Source organism: Cotesia glomerata, linkage group LG2 (assembly GCF_020080835.1).
Source record: "Cotesia glomerata isolate CgM1 linkage group LG2, MPM_Cglom_v2.3, whole genome shotgun sequence".
Classification (NCBI taxonomy): domain Eukaryota; kingdom Metazoa; phylum Arthropoda; class Insecta; order Hymenoptera; family Braconidae; genus Cotesia; species Cotesia glomerata.
Window position 1 is genome coordinate 12,485,937 of NC_058159.1, and position 14,652 is coordinate 12,500,588.

General features: G+C 29.4%; 1 protein-coding gene across 1 annotated transcript in view; it reads right to left on the reverse strand.

The window, feature by feature from the left end:
- Positions 1-929: 929 nt before the first annotated feature.
- The window catches only part of LOC123259960, a 65,987-nt gene continuing 52,264 nt past the window's right edge, over positions 930-14,652 (reverse strand). Inside the window, exons 2-6 of the mRNA XM_044720808.1 lie at positions 7,715-8,054; positions 5,543-5,693; positions 2,717-3,003; positions 2,191-2,642; positions 930-1,671 (exon numbers count right to left, since the gene is read on the reverse strand). Of these exons, the coding sequence (XP_044576743.1) occupies positions 1,359-1,671; positions 2,191-2,642; positions 2,717-3,003; positions 5,543-5,693; positions 7,715-8,054 (1,543 nt within the window). The 3' untranslated portion in view covers positions 930-1,358. The remainder of the gene's footprint in view (positions 1,672-2,190; positions 2,643-2,716; positions 3,004-5,542; positions 5,694-7,714; positions 8,055-14,652) is intronic.

A 14,652-nucleotide genomic window follows, 5' to 3' on the forward strand; every position in this document is an offset into this window, starting at 1 on the left:
ATCTTTTTTTTTTTTTAATTGATCATTGGTTTTTTACTGTAAAAATGTAGGGAAGTCTATGGTTCTTACAGCGCCATGATTTGAAGGCGGATTTGTATAACTCTTGACGAAATAAGACCAAAAGTAAAAATAACATCTTTCGATAATATTCTTAGTTTTTGAGATATCGATACTCAAAAATTGAAAAATGTCAATCTCACGTCATGGCGCCGTAGGGACCTTAGAATAATCCTCGAAATATACTATAAAAAGTAGTCGTTCCTAACTATACAGATCACGGGCGCTATTGGTTGCTTTCTCATTTGCTGTCCTGTTATCTCACGATTTATATCGTTCGCTTGTTTTCAATAGCGATTTTTCTGGTGTTTGATTAACTTTATATCAATATCAAAAATTATCAGTTACTGCTTAATGTTTCCACTCTGTTTCGTACTAATCTTAAAAAAAATGGTCAGTGCCGATGACTTCTTATATGAATTAAATTATCAATGCTTCGCGCACCACAGTATAAAAGACTAATAAAAAAAAATTTTTTTTAATTGAATGTCTGCGAATCTATATATATATATATATATATATATATATATATATATATATATATATATATATATATAGTTTTATCTATAAATTGTTTGAGTTAAAATTATGAAAGAATAAAAAAAAAAAAAGAAGAAAATATATTCAATGGAACAACTACCTTAAATGTGCTGAAAACAGGACAAGTCAAACATACTTATTATTTGGCACAAAATGAAAGTGTAAACAGTTTCATAAGACTTGTCTCTACTACTCGATAATAACTTTTAAAAAACTAAAAAACATCCCATAAAAAAATTTTTTTACAATCTATTATCTTTAACAACTATAAAAAAAAAGACAAATAAAGATATATTTTGTGTATATGTGATTGAAAAAATTTCATAAATAATTGTGCATTCCACTGCTCATTGAAATATATATAATGTTCAACAATACAATACTTCACTCAGTTTATTCAGTGTTTTTTAAAAAATGACCATGAAAAATAATGCTATATTTACCACGAGTCACGCGTTTTATTCAAATGAAATAACGATATATACATAAATATAAAAAATATAAAATGAATTGTAAGAAAAAGCTATTTTTTTGTAACAGGCTTGTTAGTACTCTAAATATAATAATTATAATAATAATAATAATAATAATAATAATTTAATCGTATAAACTAGTTGAAATTTCTTTCAATGAAATGTTTGTTTTATGAAGACAAAATATCTACTAAGATGTTGTATTAATAAATACGAGTTGTAACGGTGAAAAATGTATGTTTGTTCATGTTGTATTGTGTTATTTGTAATAGGAGAAAAAATAGATAATCACGAGTGTTTAACGACAATGACACCAGGTCGTTGTTGGGTTTGTTGTTGTTTCGAGTGAAATTGAAGAAAATTGTTAACTTCAGCATGTAGTAGTCGTTGTTTTGTTGATGTATTTGCTGGCGTACCCGAGGTTGTTTTATTCGTTAAAGCCAGAGGAACGTCTTGCGCTGGTTCATCACTAAATAGATGGTCGCCTTCTAGATGTCTTATCGCTTCGACGATAGTTTCTAAGTTTTGTCTAGATGTATTAGCGAGATATATTCTTGCTTGCGATGATCCATCTTCCAATGAACTAGCTGGTGACGGCAATCTATAGAAAAAAAAACAATCCTATTAGTTCACAGCTCAACTAGAATAAATCTTTTTAATCCCATGATATAAAATTGATGACTCAAGTGAAGTTAATTTAGTATCGAAATTATATCGATGTTAATCGAAAGTGGCCCCTGATATGATTCCTTATTGGTTCAGGATTGGAGCGCGCACGCACATATGAGCGCAATTTGAATTCCTAGTTGTTATTGATATCTGAGAATTTTTATGTCTGATAGTACAGTGAGAAAAAAGTTTTAGAGGCTTGGCAGTCAAATTATGAACCAAATATTTATAGTTAAATATTAACGTCTACTTAAAAATTTTCTAAATAATGTCAAAGAACTGTGTGTGGCCAGTATAATGATAATAAATAATTAATTCTTAAATTTAAATTGCCTGAACAAGGGACTAAGATGGCTAAAATCGATACTTTTGCACTATAAGATACAACATAAGAAACCGTGGGCAGTGAAACACGATTAAAGAACTTTTCATAAAATAGAGTTACAAGTACCGTTCTACTTCAACTTTAGGTTCCGCCTTCATCGCTGCTTCTAAGACACTAGGTAGTCGTTGAAGTTCTATAGGTGGTGAAAAAGGTCGTGTTGGACTTGCTGTGATAAATTGCGTCGAAGTATTATGAAATTCATTTTTATAAGTAACATGTGGCGGGGAAAAAGGTTCTGGAGTACTTTGCTCTTCAACAGTTGCTTGAAATATTTGATTGTTTGTAGCAAATGCAATTATTTTAGGAGACTCAGGACAAATTTCTTCTTCTTTCAAAATTTCTTCTGCAATCAATTCCGCAGGCTGTGGTGAAATAGGTGGTGAACTTGGCTCAGGGTTTGATGTTTCAACTGTTTGGGTTGATCCTACTGCTGGAATTGACATGAGTGAAACAACCTGAAGTGTTGCCACAGCTTCCTCTGTTTCTTGAGCCATAGCATCATCTGTGTGCTCTATAACCTGAAAAATTAACAGTTTTTAGCTTCAAAAGTTTAAATTATAAAATTATTCATAAACCATTTTATTCAAATTACTTCATGTGGTTGATAAGCTATTAGCTGACCGTCTCGGAATCTTTCTGTGTAAACCTGAGTTGGTATTGCTCGTAATTGTTTTTCTAAATTCAAACGTTGATTCCGTTCTCTTTCTAATTGTCGCCTTAACTCTATAATTTCAGAATTTATGTTTACATTGTTGTTACTGTTAACTATTGAGTGCCCATCAGTTGAAACCGTCATTACTGATAATGGTTCAGGAGACATGCTACCTAATCCTTCGTCTCCACTTTCACTTACATGAATAGGTAAATTCACGACCATACCTGAAATTAAACATTTTTAATTTTAATAAAATAGTTTTGAAATACTCTAAGTTAGAAAAATTTCAAGAAATAATTTTTTTTTTCTTATAAAATTTGTTTTCGATATCCTCTGACAAAATGCAGAAATTTATATATATATATATATATATATATATATATATATATATATATATATATATATATATATATATATATATATATATATTAGGGTGGCTCAAAAAAACCGACTATTTTTTTCTTGAGTCTCAAGTGAAAAAATGTTAGTTTTTGATGTTTTGAGAGTTCTCTCCAAAGGATAGCTTAAAAAAAAATTTTTAAGAGGTCGCTCCAAATTTTTTTAAATTTCAAAAATCGTCAAAAATCGAATTTTTTTTTCGTTATGGCATAATTTTATAGACAAAAAAAAATAAGTTTCTGGAAGTTTCAGTTCAAAATTTAAATTTTGAAAGGTGGCTCATATTTTTTTTTTTTTTTTTTTTTTTTAATTAATTATTGTTTAGAATCGGTTTTAATTGCTGTGGTCATATCGCCGACTATAACTGTTGGGAGTGGTACGTTGGGGTTTTTTTGGCTTGTGAAAATCTTAACCTACGCGGCAAGGGTTAACCAAGCTGGTTTCTGAGACCAGCTTGAAATTCAAACCCGCGTCTGGCCGGTGAGTTATTGAAATATTGTTAAAATGTTGTGATTGATTAAATAAAATTATTAAATTAAAAAAAAATTATGTTTTCTATATTGTGCTTGATTTTTAGTTCATCTCATGGTGTATTTTTATCGATTAATGCACTAAATAATAAAAAAAAAAAATGCATGCAATTTTAATTTGAATATTAAAAGGTCACTCAAAACAAATCTAACGTAATGCACTAATAATTTGAAAAAAAATTATGAGCGACCTTCAAACTTAAAATTTTGAACTGAAAATTTCAGAAACTTATTTTTTTTGTGGTCTATAAAATGATACCGTAACGAGAAAAAAAATTAAAAAAAAAAAAGTTCAATTTTTGACGATTTTCGAAATTTAAAAAAATTTGGAGCGACCTCTTAAAACATCAAAAACTAATATTTTTTCATTCAAGACTCAAAAAAAAAAAATTAGAAAAACGGTTCACCCTAAAAGCCATCCCTGAAACTTCCCGCTAATTCCATCCCTGGGCGCTTAAAATTGTACTTATGACATTTTTGAGCTCAAAATATAATTTATGTGATATTTTGAGCTCACTGAGTTCAAAGAGATAATATTTCTATGCATTTGAGCTCTCCCAGCTCAAAAGTCTGATAGAAGTTTCATAGAACACTATTTTTGGAATTTTCAAACCGCAATAACTTTTGAATGGATCAACCGATTTTCACGCGGTTGGTGACATTCGACGCAGTTTTATCATCCTCATAAGTTATTTTCAGGTTTAATTGATCGAACCAAAAATTTCGGAGTAATCCCGAAAAAAGACTTTTTTCGGTTTTCTTTTGTTCACGATATCTCTCGAACGAATCAACCGATTTCGACCAGCTTGGTGGCGATCGACGTGGTTTTTTGTTGTCTAGAGCTAGTTAGTTTTTGGAATCGATCGGTGGAGCCGTTTAAAAGTTATCAAAAAAAAAACCACATTTGAAAAAATTTTTTTTCTTAGTTTTTTTAAGATTTCTCAAAATCTACTGATCCGAATCGGTCCAAATTATACTCGAAATCTAAGTTTGACCAAGCCCTTTTAAATGGCACCAACCGCGATAAAATCGAATCAGCCGTTCAAAAGTGATAAGCGGTTCACATACTTTCACACACACACACACACACACACACACACACACACACACACACACACACACACACACACACACACACGCACGCACACGCACACACAGACATAGTGACAACCTCGCGGGAGTAGTCAGGGAAGCTTACTAGGACCTCAAAACGTCGAGATCTGATGAAAACTCGATTTTCGAAAAACGGGGTAAAACCAATAACTTCCCGATTTTTTAAAATCTTCGATTTTCTTAGCGGGAAGTTAAAAATAGTCCGTTTTTTTGAGCCACCCTAATATATATAAAAGAAAAAAATAATAAAAATCACAGATTAATAGAGCTTCAAAGTTCAAACTGATCAAAAATAAACATATTATTACAGATATTTTTCCCACGGTTGAATTAGTTGAAAAATTTTAATTGACAATCTTTGAAAACATTACTGTAGTTCTACAAAAGAGACAAATAAATTTGTTTTTTAAATGTTAATAGCTTACGAGCTAAAAAGATTAAAAGTTAATTTTTTTCCGCCGTCGCAACATTTCAACCGATGACAACATGACCGAATTCGTGTAAAAGGTAGAAAAAATTTTTTCTTTAACATTACTATGGTAGGTTTTTGTAAATGATTTCTTATAGTTTCAGAAACTACCCTCGAATTTTCTGTATAATTAGCGGTTGCTGAGATATTGATGCTCAGTTATTTTGTCGTCGGTTGAAGTGTTATGAAACCTATTATACATACATATAAATAAGATATTATCTGCAAAAATAATTAAATTATGTTATTCACCTTGATTTTCTGTTTTTCGTTTCTTGACTGGTACTTCTCCCCCTTCATGCTGATTTACAAGTCTCTTGAGCTGACAGTTTTGGGAAAGCAATTGAGTTTTTTCTTGCTCTAATTGATATATGTATTCAGCAGTTTGTTGAAGAATAGCTGCCTGTTATCAAATTTTTATGTTTACTTGATATGTTAAGAATACTTTTATATAGATAAAATTTTTAGTTTAGAAAATATGGTTTTTAATATTTAAAAAAAAAAACCGTCCTAATGATTGTAAAAAATTTTAAAAATACAATTTAGTATGTAAAAATATTAAAATTGAATGAATTGGGAAAAATGTATGATATGGCCATAAATAAATGTTCCATCCACAGATTCGGTAGAATCTGGCGCCAAGTTCCGTTCAAATCTGCTGTAAACGGAGCGCCAGACTACCGACTATGTTTACTGTAAGCAGAACGGTATTTTGAGGTTGCAAAATTTTATTTAATTCTACGGTACTTTTTTTTCTTAAATTGTATATTATAACAGTAATTCATACTTTATTTGACTGTTATTAATTAATTATATTCACTTATAAAAATTAATCTAATTGAAATTATTAAATTTAATCAGCACAAACTATAGCAACGCAAAAATTTCGATCCTGACTTTTTTTCGATGGGCTAAGTGATCTGCCACAGACTAAATAATTTGAGAATGCATAGTAATCCTTCATTAGATGGGAAACTACAGTTAAAAAAAGATATTTCACAGCTTGCATCTACACCCGCCAGGGTGCGCTGGAATTATTTTTACATAAACTATAGTTTCAAGGGGATAGTTTGCTATAAAAAATGCAACCAACGCGAGATTTAAGTTGGTACCAATTGTAAATTTTTATTATAATTATAAAAAATACTAAAATCCGAACAAAAACAGTTTCACTGTAAAAAATCGCGCCAAGTCCACGTTCATAAGACTATTAAGAAAAAAAAATTTGTTTTTTTCTTTACAAAAATATATAAAATAAAAAAATTGAAAAATCCAAGTAACCGATATGATTGTTTATGATTTTCGGAAATTAAAAAAAATTTTGTTATAAATTTAAAAATTAAGAAAAAAATTTTGGAACGTACTTGGTGTGCGTCATTGTGTATTTCAATTGTTTTAAAGTCCTAGTAAATAGATTTTACGAATTTCATTAAAAGTAAAATATTTTGCAACCGCGCACACTAAATACGTTCCAAATTTTTTTTTTAATTTTTAAATTTGTAACAAAATTTTTTTTAATTTCCGAAAATCATAAACAATCATATCGGTTACTTGGATTTTTTAATTTTTTTATTTTATATATTTTTGTAAAGAAAAAAACAAATTTTTTTTTCTTAATAGTCTTATGAACGTGGACTTGGCGCGATTTTTTACAGTGAAACTGTTTTTGTTCGGATACACGATTATCAGGGCGATTAATAAGAAAATTTTCACCTTTATTTCTAGTTATTACTCATTACCTTCTTAAATGTTCATTATTGATGAGAATAGTATATTTACACACCTAGGGCAAGAAAGTAAGAAATATCTCAGATCACATGCAATTGTTGGCCGAGGCAAAGCCGAGGTGTGTAAATATACTATTTTCAAGGTTGAACTGTGCAATTATATCTTAAAGGGTGGTTTTTTAACTAAAATTTTTTACTTTTTCAACATTAAAATTTTTATTTTTCGTTAGAAATTAAATCAATTAATAAATTATTTTACAAATTAAGGCTGATACCTTAATAATAAATAATCGTACAAAATTCGGAAACAGCTCTAATTCAATAGAATTAGATTATCTGAAAGAACTTCATAAAAAAATTTCTTAGAAATCTTATTAGATAATAACCACCCAAAAACTGCCAACACTACAACATTTCAAATACAAAATCTAAAACCTAAAATTTTGGAGCTTTAATTATTTTCTTTATATTACTCATAAACCATTTTTTTTTCAAGTTTTTTAGAGTTTAAAAAATCATAAGCCATTAAAAAGAAAAACATTTCGTGTTTTTTCATAGAGTTAAATATGATTCAAAGCTCCTTTGTTTGATTTTTATTCATAAAATAAGTTACAAATTTAAAAAATACCCAAATAAAAATACCGGCTTATAAGTTTGAAGAAAAAAAAAACATAATAATGATACTAATTCAACTTACTTTAGATAATTTTTCACCTTCATGGTGAGGCAATAATGTTCTGAGTGACTGAAATCCAGCATTAATACTCTGCATGCGTCTTCGTTCATTGCTGTTGGCGATTTCTCGCCGCATCCTTTTCTCCTGTTCCATGTGACCTCGAGTTGTCAATTTATTTTTGTGTTCAATGTTATATAAACTTGTTTGGCTAGGCAATTGTGTATTATCTAAAACGTGTTCCAAATCCAATTTGGAACTTAACGGATCCGAAATTTTTTTACCTTTTAGTTGATGATCATCATAATTTGAAACATCAATTAAAGTCGCCGTTCCAAGTAAGCTTTCGTTTATACCATTGACACTAAAAAAAAAAAAAAAAAAAAAATAAATAAATAAATAAATAAATAAATAAAAATACTGTTCTGTATAGGTACAAAATTGTTGCATTTATAGAAAATAATATTCATTTTAAAAATGTTTTTCATTTCATTAACTTTAACGGCGGATTTTGAGGAAAAATTTAAAAGAAAAAATTATTTTGTCAATTTGCAACTTTTATATCCGAAAAATGCGCTTTATTTTTTTTTCAACTTGTGTATTAAAAGTAGAACAATTAAGAAGTAATAGTATATTACACATCTAGGGCAGTCAAGTAAGAAATATCTCAGATCACATGTAATTGTTGTCCGAGACGAAGCCGAGGTCAATAAACATGTGATCTAAGGCTTTCTTATTTACTGCCCATGGTGTGTATACTATTTTTCTCACCTCCGGGCGGAAAGCGTCAACTTTCATCCCGTTGCGCTGAATGAAAATACCGCTTTCCACTTCCGTCGAGGAGAAAAAAAATTTCAAACTTCTATACTGATAGAAGGATTTATTAGTATTGAAAAAGATTTGTTCATATTTAACAAATTATTTCTTAACGAGCCTTATTTAAGAAATACAGTCTACTCTCGATAATTTGACCCTCGTTAATTTGAATATCTCGATAATTTGAAAATTTTTTCCGTTCCCTTGAAATAGTATATTACACATCTAGGGCAGTAAAATAAGAAATGTCTCAGATCACATGTAATTGTTGTCCGAGGCGAAGCCGAGGTCAATAAACATGTGATCTGAGGCTTTTTTATTTACTGCCCATGGTGTGTATACTATTTTTCTCCTCGACGGAGGCGGAAAGCGGCATTTTCGTTTAGCGCAGCGGGAGGAAAATTGACGCTTTCCGCCCGGAGGTGAGAAAAGTTATTTATTATTTAAACGCTTGTTATTTTGAACTGTTGACAATTTGAAATTTATCTCTGGTCCCTTGAGTTTCAAATTAACGGGAGTCGACTGTATTTATTGATAGTTAACAAATCATTTCTTAAACATCATTTTTTAGTATACAATAAATATTTCTTAGTATCTAATAAATGATTTCTTAAAATTTAATAAATCAATTTTTAACATTCAATTAATCATTTTTTAATGATTAGTAAATGTATAAAATGTGTATATTTAAGAAATTATCTATTAATATATTTATTGAAATTTAATTAATAGTCACACAATTCAAGGATATATATGGGGTATTCCATGCCAAATCGACCACTTTTGAACTTGACCCCTTTAAATTTTGCTGAAACATTTCCATTCTTTTCTACCCTTTGAAAAACACTTTTGAGAATTTTTTCAAATTTTTTTGGCCAACCCAAAAAAAGTTATGAATTTTTCAAAAAAACGGCTTTTAGTAGATTTCATAGAAATCTAACTATTGCATTGGTCCTCATGACGGAACTTTTGAAAAATTTTGCTATATTTCGACTCAGCTCGTCAAGCGGATTCAGAAAATGCATATGGTTTAAAAGTTTATATATGTATGTATTTATATATATATATATATATATATATATATATATATATATATATATATATATATATATATATATATATATATATATATATATACGATATAATCGGCATTGTCTCTTCTCTAACTCTCGTAATTCTATACGGATCTCAATAAAACATAACATACTTATTCTTAGGACGATTTCCGAGGTTAAGTTCTAAGATGAGCCAAATCTGTCGATTAGTTTAGAAATGAGAGCAATTAGAAATTTTTAAAAATCGAAAAAAATTTTCACTTTTACCGTATTTCCGTGCAATAACAATGGAACGCGACATCCTATCGGATTTCTGTAAATTGTATTTGAAAGCTTATTTAATAAGCTTCAATTTGTCTACTTATTTATTTCTCCAAATTAAATAGTTTAGGAATAATAGCAATTCAAAAATTTTCAAAAATCGCAAAAATTTTCACTTTTACCGTATTTTCGTGCAATTACAATTGAACGCGATATCTTATCAAAATTCTATAAATGGTATCTGAAAGCTTATTAAATAAGCTTTAATTTGTGTACCTCATTATCAGTCTAAGCCAAAAATCACCTACTTTCTCAGACAGATATAATGAAATTTTACTTTTGCATTCGTTTTGACGTCATTGTTGTTTAATCAGACAGAAATTTATTTTTTTTTTTTTTTTCGTATGTAACCCTAGTAGTATTTTTATTATTCATCATGAAATCAACTTCCATTTCGGCTGCCGAATGGCCTTTTTTTATTTTCAAATAGCCATAACTTTTTTAGGCATCGACTTTTGGGTACCTTTTTTTTTTTAAAATTTTTGTTTTTAAATGAACTTTTTGAAAAAATATATCAGAAAATTAAATATCATCAATTCTTCAAAATAATCGGCTTTTTTTGACCAAAACCGTTATTTTTTGGAAGTTCGACAGTTTTTTTTTTTTTTTTTTTCTCAAAAAAAACTTCAATTAATATGACAACTTTTCCCGTCCATCTCGGAGTGGCTCGGATTTTTTTTTAATTTTTTTTATTCAATTGAAAAAAAATTGTCAAATTTTGAAAAATGGAAAAAAAATTTTTTTTTCTAAGTTATTTCTATAATAAAATAAATGTAATTTAAATGTTTTGTGGTATAATATCCTTAATTTATAAGCTTATAAAACGATAGTAAATACTAAGCTTATTAATTAATATTGTTAATTTTTAATGATTTTACAAAAACAATGTAATAATTTAATCATTAATGTTCTCTCTGGCGTTTAATATTTTACAAATTCTATGTTCATTAGAGTTTGAGAATTTTTTTACATACAAACAACCATTTTTGTCGGGGATTACACAATGTAGTTGTTGAGTTCCTACAATTGGTTTCGTTTTTGTAAATCTGTCATTCAAGTCGTTCAATGCTGTATTATAGTCTTCTTCTGGAGAAAACTTGACTATTATATTTGGCAAGTTATCCGGATCAGAAGTCCATTCGTAAAGTCCTATAGGTGTTGTTATTTGTTTATCTACCGCAAGCTGGAGACTTGCTCTTGCTGCAAGTCGTTTGAGGATACCACCAATTCCATCACACGGACCTTTGCCATGGGCAGTTGCAAAAAAATGCCATTCAGCAGGAATATCAAAATCATCTTCATGGTAGTACAAATTAACAAAATTTTTAAAGTTTTTAAACTGTTGAGGAGCCCCATCAGAAAAGTAATAAATCTTGTTACAGCGTTCAGGAAGACTTTTCACATAATCAGTTATTATTTTGATGAAAACATGAACAGCAACAGCATCGTGATTATTACAGTCTGAAATAATCACTAAACTTCTGTGTTCAAGTTTGTCATTTACTTTATAATAAATAACTACCGGAAAAACTGTCGCCTGATCATTATTCCAGTGAATACCAGATGCTGCATTTTGTACTACGAACGCATAATTCTCTGCAAAATCACAAATAATGACATATTCATTTGGTTTTAGTGTTTCCTTTAATGTTTTTAAAAACTTAGCTTGTTCTTTTGCAATGAATGAGTGAGGTAGAAGAACTTTCAATTCACTACAAAGGTTTTCAATAAATTCTTCTGTAGGCTGTATAAAAGTTTCTAAACTGCACCTTGGTTTTGATACCCAACGCTTGTACGTGACATTCTCGATTTCCTGATTCTCAAAACATGTCAGTAAAATGTTACTCAACTCATCTACCCCTGGACACTTGTTACATCCACCCAAATAACATTTTTCTGTTGGAGCCTCACATATTATCATGTCCAAGCAATCATTATAGTGTTTCAACGACTTTTCTGTATTCCTCGTTAAAGAATGAACATTTGCACCTGAAATAAAAGTGATTGAGTAAACTGAAAATCTAGGCACGTATGATTATTAATAAATTGGATAATTACCAAGCATCATCAACTTAAAGTTTTGATGGATAGTACATTCACAGATAGTATGCGTTCCACTTGCTCCTGCTAACACACAATGTTTCGGCCGTAACGAAGCAAATTTCGAAAATCCAACTTTCTCTGCAGGGTTTATTTTACGGAAACATTGGTAAAGTTCTTTTAAATTAGACAGAACAAGCCGTTTTTGGACGTGTACCCGATTACCATCATCATTTCGAACTGAAACAAAGTCTTTCATGCCGGGCATCAAAGCACTATACTCATCATCGTTGTAAAAATTCACAATTTTCAATAATATTTGATCAGTAATTGTCGTCCCTATAAAAAAAATGTTAAGTGAATCAATCTTCAGATGTATTAGAGCCATTGATTTTACGCTATACCTACCTAATTTTGTTTCAGGTGTTGAAAGTATACCTTTTTCTTCAACCAACTTTTTTGCTACTCTTGATAAATGTCTTGATGTATTCATAGTTTTACAAATACGTCTTTCACCCCATTTTTCAGGTAACAAGGTTAAGATTTGTATCTTTAAAGACTTTTCTGTTTCTTTATCATTGAATTTATCGTGCAGCTTTTCAATTAATGAACGAAAATTTTCACCATCGTCATCAATTGATCCTTCGTCAGCAGTTGAGAGCAAAATTTTTTTCAAGCTGTCAGACGTCTGATTTATTTTATTACTCAAAAATTAATAATCATTCAATTTTTTTGAAGGAATTGGCGATTGATTTAATAGTCGCAATGCATCGTTTATACTGGGTAATTGAGTTGCAGCACTAACTTGGGATGCCGAGCTTGATTGTGAATCTTTGGGTTCACTATTAAACGACAAGGAACCTTAAAAAAAACAATGAATCGTATAGCTGCTACAACGGGAGATCTGTGGCAGTTGTGTTACTATCACTGTCAGCACCATCACTGTTCTCATTGTTATCACTAGAATCATCTTCATGATCACTTGCATCAACGGTAGTATCATTACTAGTATTTGTTTGTTCCTTTACCAATTTTAAAGCTGTTTCGACACGAACTGCATAATAAATAATTATCACTTAATCCCAACGTGACTTTCATGATGTCAGTCGCTGGACGTAAACTTTTTTTTTTAAAATGTGATTCTAAATCAAATGGATTACAACAACGATCGAAAAATATTTTTGATGCCATTATGTCTCGATGAAATTATTCCAATCACTGTAGATGAGTAGAAGTAAGATAATTATCTTTTCAAACAAGGTCAAATCAACTATAACAATAATTCTCTTATTTAAAAAATGGAATGACAAAAATCTCTCACTACATCACACAAAAGGTTAACAGGTTATGTTTGGATATGAGCGTGACAGCCTTACTTATGAATCGAAACATACTAGCGTATAGTTTTTTAGTATACTGACTATAGATAAGTCCATAATTGTCATACCCTAGATTATCGATATTACTGATATGTTCAAATTTGAATCTTAGTATTTACTATCGTTTTATAAGCTTATAAATTAAGGATATTATACCACAAAACATTTAAATTACATTTATTTTATTATAGAAATAACTTAGAAAAAAAAAATTTTTTTCCATTTTTCAAAATTTGACAATTTTTTTTCAATTGAATAAAAAAAATTAAAAAAAAAATCCGAGCCACTCCGAGATGGACGGGAAAAGTTGTCATATTAATTGAATTTTTTTTTTAGAAAAAAAAAAAAACTGTCGAACTTCCAAAAATAACGGTTTTGGTCAAAAATGCCGATTATTTTGAAGAATTGATGATATTTAATTTTCTGATATATTTTTCAAAAGTTCATTTAAAAACAAAAATTTTAAAAAAAAAAAAAGGTCCCCAAAAGTAGATGCCTAAAAAAGTTATGGCTATTTGAAAATAAAAAAGCCGTTTTTTTGAAAAATTCATAACTTTTTTTGGGTTGGCCAAAAAAATTTGAAAAAATTCTCAAAAGTGTTTTTCAAAGGGTAGAAAAAGAATGGAAATGTTTCAGCAAAATTTAAAGGGGTCAAGTTCAAAAGTGGTCGATTTGGCATGGAATACCCCATATATATATATATATATATATATATATATATATATATATATATATATATATATATATATATATATATATATATATATATATATATATATATGGGTCATTCCATGTCAAATCGACCAATAGTTGGAATCGACCCCTTTCGATTTAGATGAATTTTGGTCAGATGTTTTCTTTTATCATAAAACGAAGTTCTGCCAAAGTAAAAAAAATAAAAATAATTTTTTCGAAAGATATTCAAATTCAAAATTTCGCGATTTTTCCAGTTTTTCAATTTTGTTTTTGCAATATCTCGAATGCTATTATAGATACAGGAATGGTCTTTCGTTTGTTTTAAAGGGGACACTTGGGGCTATTGAAAAAAAAAAATATCTTGGAAAAAAATTTTGAAAAATGCCAAATTTGTCGAATTTTGAATTTTTGAAAATCGTCAAAAATGAAGACCGCCATTAAAATTTTGGCTCAATTTTTTTTGTATGATACCTTGTAATGATCTTAAAAGATCCTGAAATTTTTAGATAGGGGTTTTTTTTTTTCAATAATATGAATTTTTGAATTTCAGGCGACTGCGTGGCCGAGCGGTTTAAGTCTTAAACTGTCCGTACAACAGTCGCTCAGGCGTGGGTTCGAGCCCTGGCAGTCACAGTTTTCCAGCGATTTCCAAGGC